At 54.4% G+C, this 12,165-nt stretch overlaps 1 protein-coding gene across 11 annotated transcripts in view; it reads right to left on the bottom strand.

Annotated features, from left to right (window-relative positions):
- Positions 1 to 1,911: 1,911 nt before the first annotated feature.
- The window catches only part of SGSM2 (small G protein signaling modulator 2), a 35,745-nt gene continuing 25,491 nt past the window's right edge, over positions 1,912 to 12,165 (bottom strand). For all 11 annotated transcript variants that reach the window (XM_055324467.1, XM_055324485.1, XM_055324495.1 and 8 more), the window contains 12 exons: positions 10,837 to 10,990; positions 9,964 to 10,028; positions 9,731 to 9,876; positions 9,104 to 9,232; positions 8,704 to 8,886; positions 6,187 to 6,573; positions 5,807 to 5,931; positions 5,286 to 5,368; positions 4,964 to 5,073; positions 4,393 to 4,489; positions 3,721 to 3,888; positions 1,912 to 3,514 (listed from right to left, as the gene is read on the bottom strand). In XM_055324467.1, the coding sequence (XP_055180442.1) occupies positions 3,426 to 3,514; positions 3,721 to 3,888; positions 4,393 to 4,489; positions 4,964 to 5,073; positions 5,286 to 5,368; positions 5,807 to 5,931; positions 6,187 to 6,573; positions 8,704 to 8,886; positions 9,104 to 9,232; positions 9,731 to 9,876; positions 9,964 to 10,028; positions 10,837 to 10,990 (1,736 nt within the window). In that variant the 3' untranslated portion in view covers positions 1,912 to 3,425. The remainder of the gene's footprint in view (positions 3,515 to 3,720; positions 3,889 to 4,392; positions 4,490 to 4,963; positions 5,074 to 5,285; positions 5,369 to 5,806; positions 5,932 to 6,186; positions 6,574 to 8,703; positions 8,887 to 9,103; positions 9,233 to 9,730; positions 9,877 to 9,963; positions 10,029 to 10,836; positions 10,991 to 12,165) is intronic.

The raw sequence follows: 12,165 nt of genomic DNA, 5'->3' as shown, positions 1-12,165 counted from the left end.
AGGTGGCTGAGTGACTTGTTAGGGTCACACAGCTAGCTGGCCTGGGCCTGCTGTAGACCTGGAGCTCCTGAACCTGAGGAAATTCCAGTAGGAAAGGTGGAGGGGATCTATGCACAGAAGAGTAAGAGGCTTCCTGAGAGGAGATGTGCTTCTGAGGTGGTGAGTCAGGGCAGGTCATCTAGGGAGTCCATAAGGGAAAGGGGAAAAAAGGAAGTAGTTGGAGGTCAGGACTCAAAGAACCATGTTCTAAGATGGGCCTCGAAGACCCTTGTCCTTATAATTACATCTCTCCCAGTTCCCTTTGGCAGGCTGTCTCTGGAGGGAGTGGGCAGGTGAGGAAAGGCTGAGCCATAGAGCAGGCAGGCTGCCTCGTCCAATGCCCTGACCACACCTTCCCCACTCCCAGGCCCACCCAGAGGAACAGACTCCGCTTCTCTTCCTGGGATGGGTTATCCTTGGGGAAGGAAGTGGTGGCCACAAATGTCTCAGGGTCCCCTTTCTGAAGAAGCACCAGCCTCGAGAAAGGCTGGACCCAGTGCCCCCACCTCTGCTTTCACTTTTGAGATGCTGGCTCCCTCTGCTGGTAGCTCCAGGAAGCGGAGTCCCTTAACTTGAGGGAAGGCCTAGGGTTAGGATTGATATTTTCTGAGTGCATATTTAGTGTCATGGTGTCTAGCACTGGGTAGAAGGTGAAGACTCTGTCCCTGGTAGTGATGACCCAGTATCGTCTGAGGGCTATCACTCTAAAGGGCAGGTAGGAATCCCCCCGGCTCAGCTGGAGCCTGCAAGAGATGGGCCTGTGATCAGAGCAACAGAATACTAAAAGTCCTGAGTAGGAATCCAGGAGCTTCCATTTAGCAGCTCTATGTGAGAGGGACTTCTAGGGTTGGAGGGTTCCCTGAGGAGGTGTTCCTACTTCTTAATCTGCCTGTGGCATTGCCCTTAGCACACCCATCACTTTGGCTGTAGAATTCCCTCTGGTCCTAGAAGCCCAGCAAGGGGGACAGAGAGTGCCAACACTTCTGGGTGGAGAAGGAGCAGGGGAGTAAGGAACCAGGCCATTCCCAGGCTAGTTTATCAGGGACCTTTGGTGAATTTCTTTAAACTGGAGTCATAGCACTGGAAATTGATTGCTCTGGGCAACAGGATGGGGGGTTGTGGGGAGGTTGCCTTGAGGGGCTTATAAGGTTCCCTGGCCCGATTTCCCCATGTCAACTAGTTCTGTTGCCTTGGCAGCTCTCAGTTGGTAACAGGCCCTAATGCCCAGAAACCCTGTGTCATCTAGACCAGACTACATGCTGGTGGCTGTGGCTGGAGCCCTCCACCCAGAGCCACTGATGATAGCAGTAGTCCTCTGGGGTGGGGGAAGGCAGCTGGGAACCTACTATTATAGTTGGGCCCTTTCCATACCTCAGCAGGTTTGATCCCTCCTGACACTCTCATGCCCTAGCCTGAAGCAGGCAGCTCAGTGTGCTCAGTGGGCAAGAGCCAGGGCCAGAGGGGCAGGGTTCTCCCCCACTGGCTGGAGAGGCCAGGAGGCTCCTGCAGATTCCCATTCAAGCATCAACTCCTCATTGTAGCTGGCCAAGAGGGCAGGCAGGCTGAGGAAGGAGTGGGACAGGGACCTATACTTATCCTGAGGCTGGACAGGTCATTGGTTAGTGTGAGACAGGACCACTGGCTCTGCGGTGGGGTTCCCCCACTGAGTACTTGGGGTCTGGCTGTCACATCTGCCCCTGACCAGCCCACAGCTGAGGTCCCTCTCTCCTGGAAACTTTGGTTCTCTCTCTTCACCATCCTTGTCTTGTGGGGCTGACCCTCTTTACAGTTCAATTGTGGAGCTTATAGAATTTCCCAATACACAAAGTCACTGTCCACTGCCAGCCCACAAGCAGCCCCCAAAGCCTCAAATGTTGCCAAATGCTGTGTTTATTGGTCTGTTAACACTGATGAGTATAGTTTCTGAGCCAAACAAACAAAAACCATACATACTCTGCCTCTCACGAAACCACTGAGTCACTAAGGCAGGCACACAATGGCCACCATGCTTGGTGGCAGCTAAGGACTCACAAACAAGGGGGGTTAGGCAGTGGGGCGGCTGGCCCCCAGGAAGGTTGTGCAGTGCCCAGGACAGGGGTGGGCTGGGGAGACTGTGCTGGATGCAGCAGGGCTGCTGGGCCCTTTCCTTGTTTCTCAAATGCCAGAAGTCTCCAGATCTAGGTGACTACTGGACAGGACCTTGCCCCTGTGGCAGAGTGGCCTCCTGGCCCCAGGGCAAAGCCTTAGCCTCTTGTGTTGAGTGGTAGAGGGGAAGTGGGGATGACAGAGCAAGCAGCGTGCCTAGGAGGTAGGCCCTTCCTAGCATCCCTATGAGTGATGCTCATAGGATTTCTGGGTCTCTAGGCTTCTCCACACCTTGAGATGCACGTGGCAGGCAGAGCTAGCCTTGCTTCTCACCAGGCACACACAGGGAAGACCCAGTCATCCTCCTCTTCCTCCAGATCCAGGGACTCAGCAGATGCCTGAGACAGGCAATGGGCTGCCCCAAAGCTCCAGAGCCTATCCCTAAGAGGATGCTATGGGAGGATTTCCTCCCTAAAGAATCACCCTGGGATTCCTCTTGACAGTGTGCGCTCCCACTGCATTGCAGATCATCTGGCTGGCTTAAGTGTCACTTACACAGTTGTCAGGGAAGCAACTAATGTATAAAGCAAGAGCCAGGTTGTGAGAGTGAAACCATACGGATGCATGTGGGCGCTCTGTGCAGGTGGGCAATGCACGGGGTCACCTTTGGTCAGGTGGCCAAAGGCAGTGGCAGTGCTGCTGAGGTGGGCTGCTCCCACCTGGGGCCCACATCTGACTACCTCACAGTCTCCTGCACCAGGGAAACATGCCTGAATTGGCAGCTGTTCTGGCTGCCCCCACTGGGGCTGGGGTGGGTATGTGCACTCTGCCTGCAAAGGGACTTGAAGAAGAGATACAGTGCAGAGTTGTTGGTTCACCTACATGACTCATGCCAGGTGGGGCCAGGCAGCTACAGCCCCGTTACTCTATAGGGCCCAGGCCGACCTAGGAGAGGCCATGAGGAGCAGTCCAGGCTGAGGCTGCAGGTGACGGGGGGTTAGTCTCAGGTGTTTGAGAGGGGAAGAGAGTAGGTGTCCCCCAAGGCAGCCACTCCCTGAGGCTGACCTCCCACCCCTGCCCTGCCTGGACCAAGGCATCCAGGCCCCCTGACTTGCCCTTACAGGGCCAGCACCACCTGGAGTCGAATCCCAGGCTCACAAGCACTTTGTTAGTAGGAACACAGGTGGGCAGGCGGGGCCAGCTGGGGGTCTGGCAGTCTCAGCTGCCCCACACCTCTCCCTGTCGGGCCTGGGGGCCCGGAGCCCAGGCTCTCGTTGGCTGCTGCTTCCCGGCCGCAGCCCTCACTTGTTCTCTATGAGCATCTGCACCTTGTGGACGAGGTCACGGGCGATCTGCAGGATCTCCTGGGCATCATGATGCTCAGCCCGTTCTGGGGGAAACACACATAACTGTGGGGATGCTGGAGCAGGGGCGCTAGTCTGGGAGGAGCCCTGTGGCTGCCCAGCCTGCTGTTTCCACCTGCTTCCTGGGAAGGGACTGGGGATTTCTGAGAACCCCTCCCACCCTGCCCAGGCCAGGAGTGGAGGCCCCCATGCCCCTGCTGGGGGCAGTCAGGATGGCTGGAGCAGCTCCTACCATTGAAGAACTTGATGATATCGGTGAAGTCCATATTGTTGTCCCGGATAATCTCACGGTAGGCCTCCACCAGGGCCAGTGCGATGAACAGGACAAAGTGCTCTGATGAGATGTGCCGGGCTGCCCAGATCACCTCCCACACAGCAAACACATCCTCATATACCAGCTCTGAGGATAGTAAGGAGCTAAGGCTGAGCCTGGCTCCCCAGGGGCCTCTGGATGGAGCCAAATGTGGAGAGAGCTCCAGGGCCCAAAGTCCTGGGATTCTCCCCATTACACAGAGCCTAGTCCACCAGTAGGGTTTTGTACCCCAGGTCCAGACCCTGCCTTTCTCCTCTATGATTCCAGCACACCTGCACTCTTGTCAGCTGGAGCAGCTCTTCTTTTATAGGCCTTGCTGCTTGAGATTTGGTTTGAAAACAGCCCCAAAACCATTGGCTAAGGTGATTGTTAGTAGCACTTTGGAATCACAGGAGCTCGTCAAATTGTGGATGCCTAGGCAGCCACACTTCTTAAGTCTGGTGTTAGGTGGAGCCAAGGCACTTGTGTGTTTAAAAGGCTCCCCAGGGGGTTCTTAAGTGCAGTTATGGTTAGTAACCACTTACTCTGGGGAGAGGGATCTCCCACTGCCCTGACCCTAGCTAGCCCCACCATGCATCCCACACCTCTTACCTCTCTTAAAATCCAGCAAGAACCAGCGGTAACAAAAGTAAAAGTGGGTGTAATCTCCATTCTGATGCATCAGTTCAAACAGCTCGGAGTCCAGGATCTTGCATAAGTAAAAAAAGGGAGTGGAGCTGAGTTGTTGCTGCCACTGCAGCCACCCCTGTGTGCTCCACCCAGCTAGTCCACTGCAGGGGGCTGTGGGCCTGGCTCCCGAGCCCCTCTGGTCTCCTTGAGCGAAGGCTAAGCTCTGCTGCTCCACCCATTTCTCTGGGAGGTACTCTTTTTGGAATTGTACCATTTTCTGGGTGTTTGATTCACTGTCAATCACACCACTCACCAGAAGTTTCATGAGCACAGTATTCACATACTGACATGCCCCTTGGGCTTGTAACATTGAAAACAATAGTTCTAAAAAAAAAAAAAAAAAGAAAAAAAAAAGAAAACAATAGTTCTTTAAGTGAAAGATACTAAGCTTATGTGGAAAGGACATTTTTGGAATGCTTCCTGGACTCCCTGTGGATGATGGATGAGCCCAGTGATGCCTGGTCATGAGTCCACAGGCAGCTGCTGACCTCACCTGAATGAGGGAGCGCATGTTGGCAAAGTGGGTATCCATGGCGCCCCCATTGGGGAAGTTCTGGCTCATCCTCTTCATGAGGTGGCTGAAACAGCTATAGGCCAGCTGATCTGAGAGGAGATGGGTGTGAGGCTGGCAAGGCAGGTGACCCCAGTGCCTCACTTTACAGGGGGTGTCCTGTGGCCCAGAGGACAGGGCTGGCTTACATCCCCACCCTTCCAGACCTAGTGGTCTTCCTTCCCTTTCTCCAGCTTGTATCAGCCCAATCCCAATGGCACTCTGGGAATACTGCCTACCCCCACCTCCGGCTCCAGTCCCTCACCGTTGTCAAGGATGACCAGGAGAGGTGCCAGCAGGTCGCACATACCCTGCACATAGCCTATGTCCAGGTGCTCCCACACGTAGCTGAAATGCCGGGTACACAGTCACTATGAGTGTGCCATCCTGTGCTCCCTGCGGGGACCCCTTGGGAGATGGTTCCTAGAGCAGCTTGCTACCTAGAGGTCAGCCCTTCTATGGTCCTAAAGTACTAGTACAGTGGTAAACACCCATGGCCTCCATCCTCAAGGCACTCGGGAGCTCAAGGAAAGACACAATGAACAGGCTGAGGTGAGGGCAATCAGCTAGGCTTCCTGGAGAAGTATGGCTGAAGCTGAGATCTGAAAGACCTTGAAGAAAGAAGAGGGGTGGGGTGGGGTGGGGGGCATGGAAGGGAAAGTGTTCCAGACAGAGAGCTGAGTGTGATGCAGTGCGAGGCAGAGGAGCAGGGCCCCTGCCCTACCTAACCTCACACAGCAGAGGCCCTGCCTCCCATCCTGAATGAACCCTGCCCCACAGTGGCACCTGCACATGATGTCTCGGAGCCTCTCGAGGTTGGGGGTCGTGAAGTACCAGTAATTGCGGTCACAGCGCTGTACATCCTTGTCTATGCGGTGCAGATTTAAGGCCATAGTATCCAGTAATTCTATCTGGAAGAGTGGGTGTCCCTGAGTCGTCAGTGGGGGCTGGAAGGGATGCCTATATACAGGAATGCAGCAAATGCAGGAACCAAGGGACTCTGAGAACAGAACCCTCTGGGGATGCCAAGGGAATGGGCCCAGGGCCCCCACAGGACAGTCAGGGCACCCCCATCTGCCACCCACCAACCCCTACCCCCAAGCCTCAGGGTGTCAGGAGGGCCTTTGGGGCTGGCTGAGAACAGTGCCCAGGGGATGTCCACCTACAGTGTAGGCAGCAGCGCACACGGCCGCAAGCTCCTCCCCTGCCTCCAGCTCCCTAGCCTGCGGGGCCTTCTGCTGGCTGGGATCTTGGGACTTGGAGAAAGCACCGGCTGCTGGGACTGGCCCATTGGAGCCTTCCTCCCCACCGCCATTCTCCTCCTCGAAGCCCATGCTCTGCCCCTCATCTATGCTCGACTGGATGCCTGAGGCCACAGAGTAATTGCGAGAGGATGGCAGTCCTGAGTCTGGAGAGTCAAACTCCACGGACTGCTGTTGTCCCACCACGGTGGAGCCCAGGGGCCCTGCTCCCAGCTCCTGCTCAGGCTCAGCTCTGCAATCTTCAGTGCCCGGGGGCGGTGGGGGCTCCAGGTCATCCACAGAGATAAATACCTGGTGGGGGTGAAGAGATGGTGGGGCTCACACTCCTACTCCAGCACCTTCCCTCAGCTTGCTGTCTCCTTCTGGGGGTCCGAACCAGACAATGTCACGGCCTCCACACCGTGCCCCCACCCAATTTTTCCAGCCTCTCCTTCTGACCCCTGCGACCGGCTGGAGAGCAATCAGGCTCCAGGCAAACATAAAAACACCATCTTTAGCCCTATCTGGTCCCCTGCCTCGGCCTCTCTCTAGGGCCAGAGAAAAAGCGGGAACCAATCCAGGACTTTACGACTTCCTGTAGTGGCTGCAGGGAAGGGGAACTGGAGGCTCAGACACTGGACAGCCAACATGAACAGCGTGTAATACTACAAAGCCCCGAAGTCACAAGGCCGCCTCAGGTTAGGGGAGCTGTGTACTAATGAAGGCTGCCACTAGCTTTGGAGTGGCCAAAGTGGGCAGCAGCCTGAGAGTGTTAGGAAAACAAGTTCTTCCTTATGTTCAGTACTGGATGTTTAGCAGAACAAGCTAGGAAACTTCTCTAGCAGGTGTCTAATCAGTTACATGGGCTTCACACAAGCTCAGGAGGGGTAGCAAGTGAAAGGTATCCTGTTCTACTGATTTGAAACTGTATACATGTCCTAGGGAAGATAAGAGAGACATACACAGAAGGTTTTGTTTTTCTGCTTGGACCATGCACAGAAAGGGATCCTGAAAGGAGTTTTCACTGTGGGAAGAAGCACGGAGCATGGAGTCAGAGTCAGGGGAGGCCATGATCCTACAGCAACACAGAGTCTCATATTAATGCCCACAAGGAGAGCTACAGCAGTTCATGGGCTAAGCAGCTGGGGCACCGTGTGGACTTGAGACCGCACAAAACCCAAAGAGAGAGAAAGTGCTCATGAAAAGGGATGGAAGAACAGAACACATAGAAAGGAGCGCAAAGAATTCCCTTGGTGATTATCATCTCTTTTAAGTCTTGCTCCAGCTTCAGTTCTCTGTTAGTGTAAGGCTTTAGTAAATTAACAAGAATATACATTATCTTGGGCAGCCCAGGTGGCTCAGTGGTTTAGCGTTGCCTTCAGCCCAGTGCATGATCCTGGAGACTCGGGATCGAGTTCCCTGTCGGGTTCCCTGCATGGAGCCTGCTTTTCCCTCTGCCTGTGTCTCTGTCTCTCCCTCTCTCTCTGTCTCTCATGAATAAATAAAAATCTTAAAAAAAAAAAAAAAGAATATACATTATCTAGACCGCTGCGCCACCCAGGGATCCCCTAGAGAGATAGTTTTAAAGAAAAAAACAGGGACACCTAGGTGGCTCAGCGGTTGAACGCCTGCCTTCAGCCCAGGGCGTGATCCTGGGGTCCTGGGATGGAGTCCCACATTGGGCTCCCTGCATGGAGCCTGCTTCTCTCTCTGCCTCTCTCACTCTGTGTCTCTCATGAATAAATAAAGTCTTTAGCTAAAAAAAAAAAAAGAAAGAAAGTAAAAAAACATAAGACAATAAAAAGAATATCCTTAAAACTGAAACACCCATGGTCTGGGACTTGCTCTTCATCTAAAGGCAGGGGTGCTGCTGGAGGCAGTGCATGGCCTCTAAATGAGCTCTGCACAGTCCATTCTATAGTGGGATGAAGATGCCAGGGTAGGAGGGCAGACCTGGCCAGGACATACCAATGGGACCCTTCTGTGTCACTCTGGTCTCTGACCAATCACACTTGGTGAAACCCCCCAGTCAGAGGACAGTGGAGCTGAGGGGACACCATGACCCCTCATCTTACTGGCTGCGGGACCTGGGACTCTAACCCTGGGCTGCCTCTTTCTAGCCTTGAGAGAACTCTCTACAAGGAAGAAAGGCTTCCCTAAATCCTGAAACACTCTTCCTTCCCTGCTTGTCCATGAAAACAGAACACGGAGCACTATGTCATTTTATTCCTGCGACACTCAGAGAAGTGGGCAGCACAGCAGGGGGACAAGTCACCTGGTTTTCTAGCAGAAGAAAACAAGACACAGACACATTAAGCCATTCGCCCAGGGCTCCGGTGTCAGTGACTCCTAGAGTTCAGGCTGGTGCTCAGGACTCTGTCTTACTCCCATAAAACGCTGGTGGCCCCTGCCCCCGGCTCCCCCAGGTCCCGTCAGGCTCACGTCATTGCTGATGGTGGAATCTCGGTGGATGAGGCGCTGCACATGACTGTCGATACTGCTGCCCGAGGAGAACTTGGTGAGGGTGGTTGGCTGAGCCTCCCGCTCCCGCTGCCTCACCACAGCCTCGCAGGCCTTCCACTCTGCCAGCACTCGTTTATACCTTGCTGCCACTGTTGAGTCCACCTGTCTCAGAGCACACCATGACCATGGAAATGAGAGTGTCCTCTTGGGACAGCTGGAGAAAAGGCCTAAGGGTGAAGACAGTGGGGCTGCTCTGCTAACACCTTCCTCTGCCATATTTCTTTCTGGCTGGGAAGGGGCCAAGGCTTCAGAGGGCCCTCCCTGGGGTCTCTGGGCCCAATCTCCATCTCCCTACCTTATGGGAGTGGGGTCTCCTTACCTGCTCCATCTCTTTCTTGCTCATGCCAAACTTGTAGTGGCCGAGCAGAAAGGGCCAGACATCCTTACGGATCTCATGCTCCACGCCTCCATAGTAAACTTGCCGTAGCAGCTCCAGCTCCTTGTAGTTCTGAGGGATCCAGGAAGTAAAGTCTGCGTAGCCCCCATGGTCACTGCAGTCCAGCTGGGTGACCCCATCTCCATCCCTCCCATGGAGTGCTGGGGCTGGGCACAGTCACTCTACTGAAGCCCAGGCAAACCCTGCCTTGGGATGGTCATGTCCTCCCTGCTCCAGATTATAGCTGGATGAGATCCAGTTCAACCTCCTTTCCTTCCAGGATAGGCAACAGAGCCCAGAGAGATGCAGAGATTTGCCCAAGGTTTCAGAAAATGTGGAAGCAGACTAGAACCAGTCCAGCCCCCTTCCCATGGAAACCCACAGACCCAGCTGAGAGTCTACCGTGACCTGGGCCACTCCAAGGCCATCAGTCCTGACCTCTACTACATTGTACTTGAATGCCCATCTGGTCTATGATAGCTACTCCCAGGGCAGGCTGCTCTGTACTCGCTGCTGCTCCCTGCTAGTCCTTTGATCTAGCCTCTGGCCCTGGCACTCCAGAGTGTATACCTTCTCATCCTTCTGATATTTACTCCACACATCTTTAGTGAGGCCTCCTGAAGCCCCTGGGGGCCGGGCCGGCGGGATGATGTTGTGACGCACCAGAGCTGACAGATGGGTCCGCACCGTGGACAGGTGGCGGCAGTAGGCCAGCCCTGTGGGGGCCCCGGGGGAGAAGACATATGACAATGGTTCCTCCCCGATCTCCCACCCCTCACAGCCCCACCTCACCCAATACTCACAGCCATAGAAGGCCCGGGAAACAATCTGCCTCTTCATGCTCTCACACAGCAGCCTGAGGGGCAACCTGTGGAAATAACCTGGCTCAGAGGAAAGGGGCTGTGGCCCCTCTGGTGAGAGGAGGTTGAGAGAGGACATTCTGGCTTAGGGGCCAGTAAGGTGCTTGGGTGGTAGGAGGAGTAGGATCCATAGCCCAGCAGGACACCTGTGGGCTCCCTGTCCCTGTCAGCCACCCTTGGTAGAACTGCTGGGGACGCAGCCTGGCCCCCAACCACCCAAGGGACTTTGGGCAACTAACTTCACTTCATGTTAGTGAATCTTGGTTTCCTCATATGAAAACAGAGAGAACCATCTCAGGGTCACTAGGAGTAACAGGCAAAAAATGAAGTAACAGGTTAAAGTGAAGAGCCTGCAAAAGCATCAAGTGCTGGCCTAGGACCCTCACACACATGCCATTCGTACACCATTCCTGGCATGCGGCGATGCCCAGATACCTGGTGTGCATCCTCAGATGTACAGCCTAATGGCAGGATCTATGTCCACACTGGGAAGGGGAGCTTCCAGGTACTGAGTACCTACTATGTGCCAGGCAAGCTCTGGATGCTGAGTCATACACCTTATTTAGTCCTCACAAGTACCTTAGGAAGCAGGTAATATTCCCATTTTACAGATGAGGAAACTGAGGCTCAGAAACGTAGAGGCTCACAGAGACTCAGTAACTTGCCAAAGTCACATAGGTAGCAGAAGGGAAATCGAACCCAGGTCTGTCCAACTTGAGGCCACCCTGTCAGACAAGGGACATGGCCCCTAAGGGCAGAACGCACACAGGCAGATACAGCCACAGGGAGCTGGTATTCTAGGCCCTGCCCACTCACCGGTCGGGGACACAGCTGCAGTGGCTGGGGGTTGCATATGGGGAGCTGCTGGTGGAGCAGGAGAGGCAGGAGGAGCCCTGGCTGCACAGGGACTCCAGGTGCCAGGCTGGCAGGCTGGGCCCAAAGCCCTGCATTTCGATCATGTCACCAGCATCTGAGGACAGGAAGGGGGCTATGGTCAGGGCCTGGCAGGCCTCCTCCCTTCAAGCACCCTGTAGCATGCCCACCTCTGTGCCCAGAGCTGCAGCATGAAGTCACCCATTGGTAGAAAACCACCAAGGTGGTGCCTGCCTCGTCCAGAGCCCAGAGATGGAAATGGTGGAGAGAGAGGGTGCCTGACATCTCCCACCCTCCATCTAATCTGTGTGTGATAAAATACTTGGACTGAGTTGTGGATACTTGTGTCTGTTCTCTTCATCCTGCCATCAGCAATGGAATAAACACTTGCTTTTCTAGAGGGAGGAGAAAAAAGAGAAGGAACAACGAAAGCCTAAGCTCTCTGAAATGCCACCAGCTGGCTTGGCCTTCAAGAATTCAGTTTGGTCCTCTTGGACAAACTCTGAGATGGGCAGGAAGGTGCCTGGAATGCTGCAATATTCTGAACCTTTCCACATCAGGAGTCTCCACTGCTAAAAGCTCCTGAAGATCCCGGAGCCACTTGTCCCAGTCCCCAGACCTCACCCCTCAGAGGGTTCTAGACCCTGTGGCTAAGGAGGAGCAGGCTTCCCCACCCAAGCCAACTCACATGGGTTCTTCCTGAGTTCTCCATCCTTACACTGCCTGTGTTTAGCATGGTGGCCCCCTCCAAACACACAGGTGTGTTGGCAGGAAGGACAAAAGTCCCAGCACTGCTAGGCCATTGTGGGGGTGGTAGCTGGGTACCTAATTCTACTACCTAGAAGAATGTGCCCAGTGCAGCCTCAGAAGATGGCTCTTTGGACATATCTACACCACCAGCAGATGGAGCCTTCTCAGCCAGCCCAGGTGGTCTGAATCAGAACTCTAGACCATTGAGAGTTCCTAGGGCCCAAGTGGGTAGAACACTGTCCAGAAAGGACTCTGGCAGGTCCAGTGAGTCACAAAGATGAAGCAAAGTGAGGGCAGAAAGTGTAAGGACCAGGAGATGATGCCTGGAGGGAGGGGGAGAGTACAGAAGAGGAAAGAAGAAGGAAAGAGAGCTGTATGTTTCAAGAAGAAACTTTTCAAGCAGCATTTTTTCCTACAAGTCATAGCCTGGGCCCTGGCCTGCTAGGAGTCTGGAGCAGACCCAAGCCTGGCTTTTGTTGGAACCAGACTCCAGCTCTGGATGTGCCTTGGTGGGGAGGGCTG

The sequence above is a fragment of the Nyctereutes procyonoides genome, unplaced genomic scaffold (genome assembly GCF_905146905.1).
Source record: "Nyctereutes procyonoides isolate TBG_1078 unplaced genomic scaffold, NYPRO_anot_genome, whole genome shotgun sequence".
Lineage (NCBI taxonomy): Eukaryota > Metazoa > Chordata > Mammalia > Carnivora > Canidae > Nyctereutes > Nyctereutes procyonoides.
The sequence above is the reverse complement of the archived record's forward strand: the minus strand, read 5'-3'. Positions and strand labels throughout refer to the sequence as shown.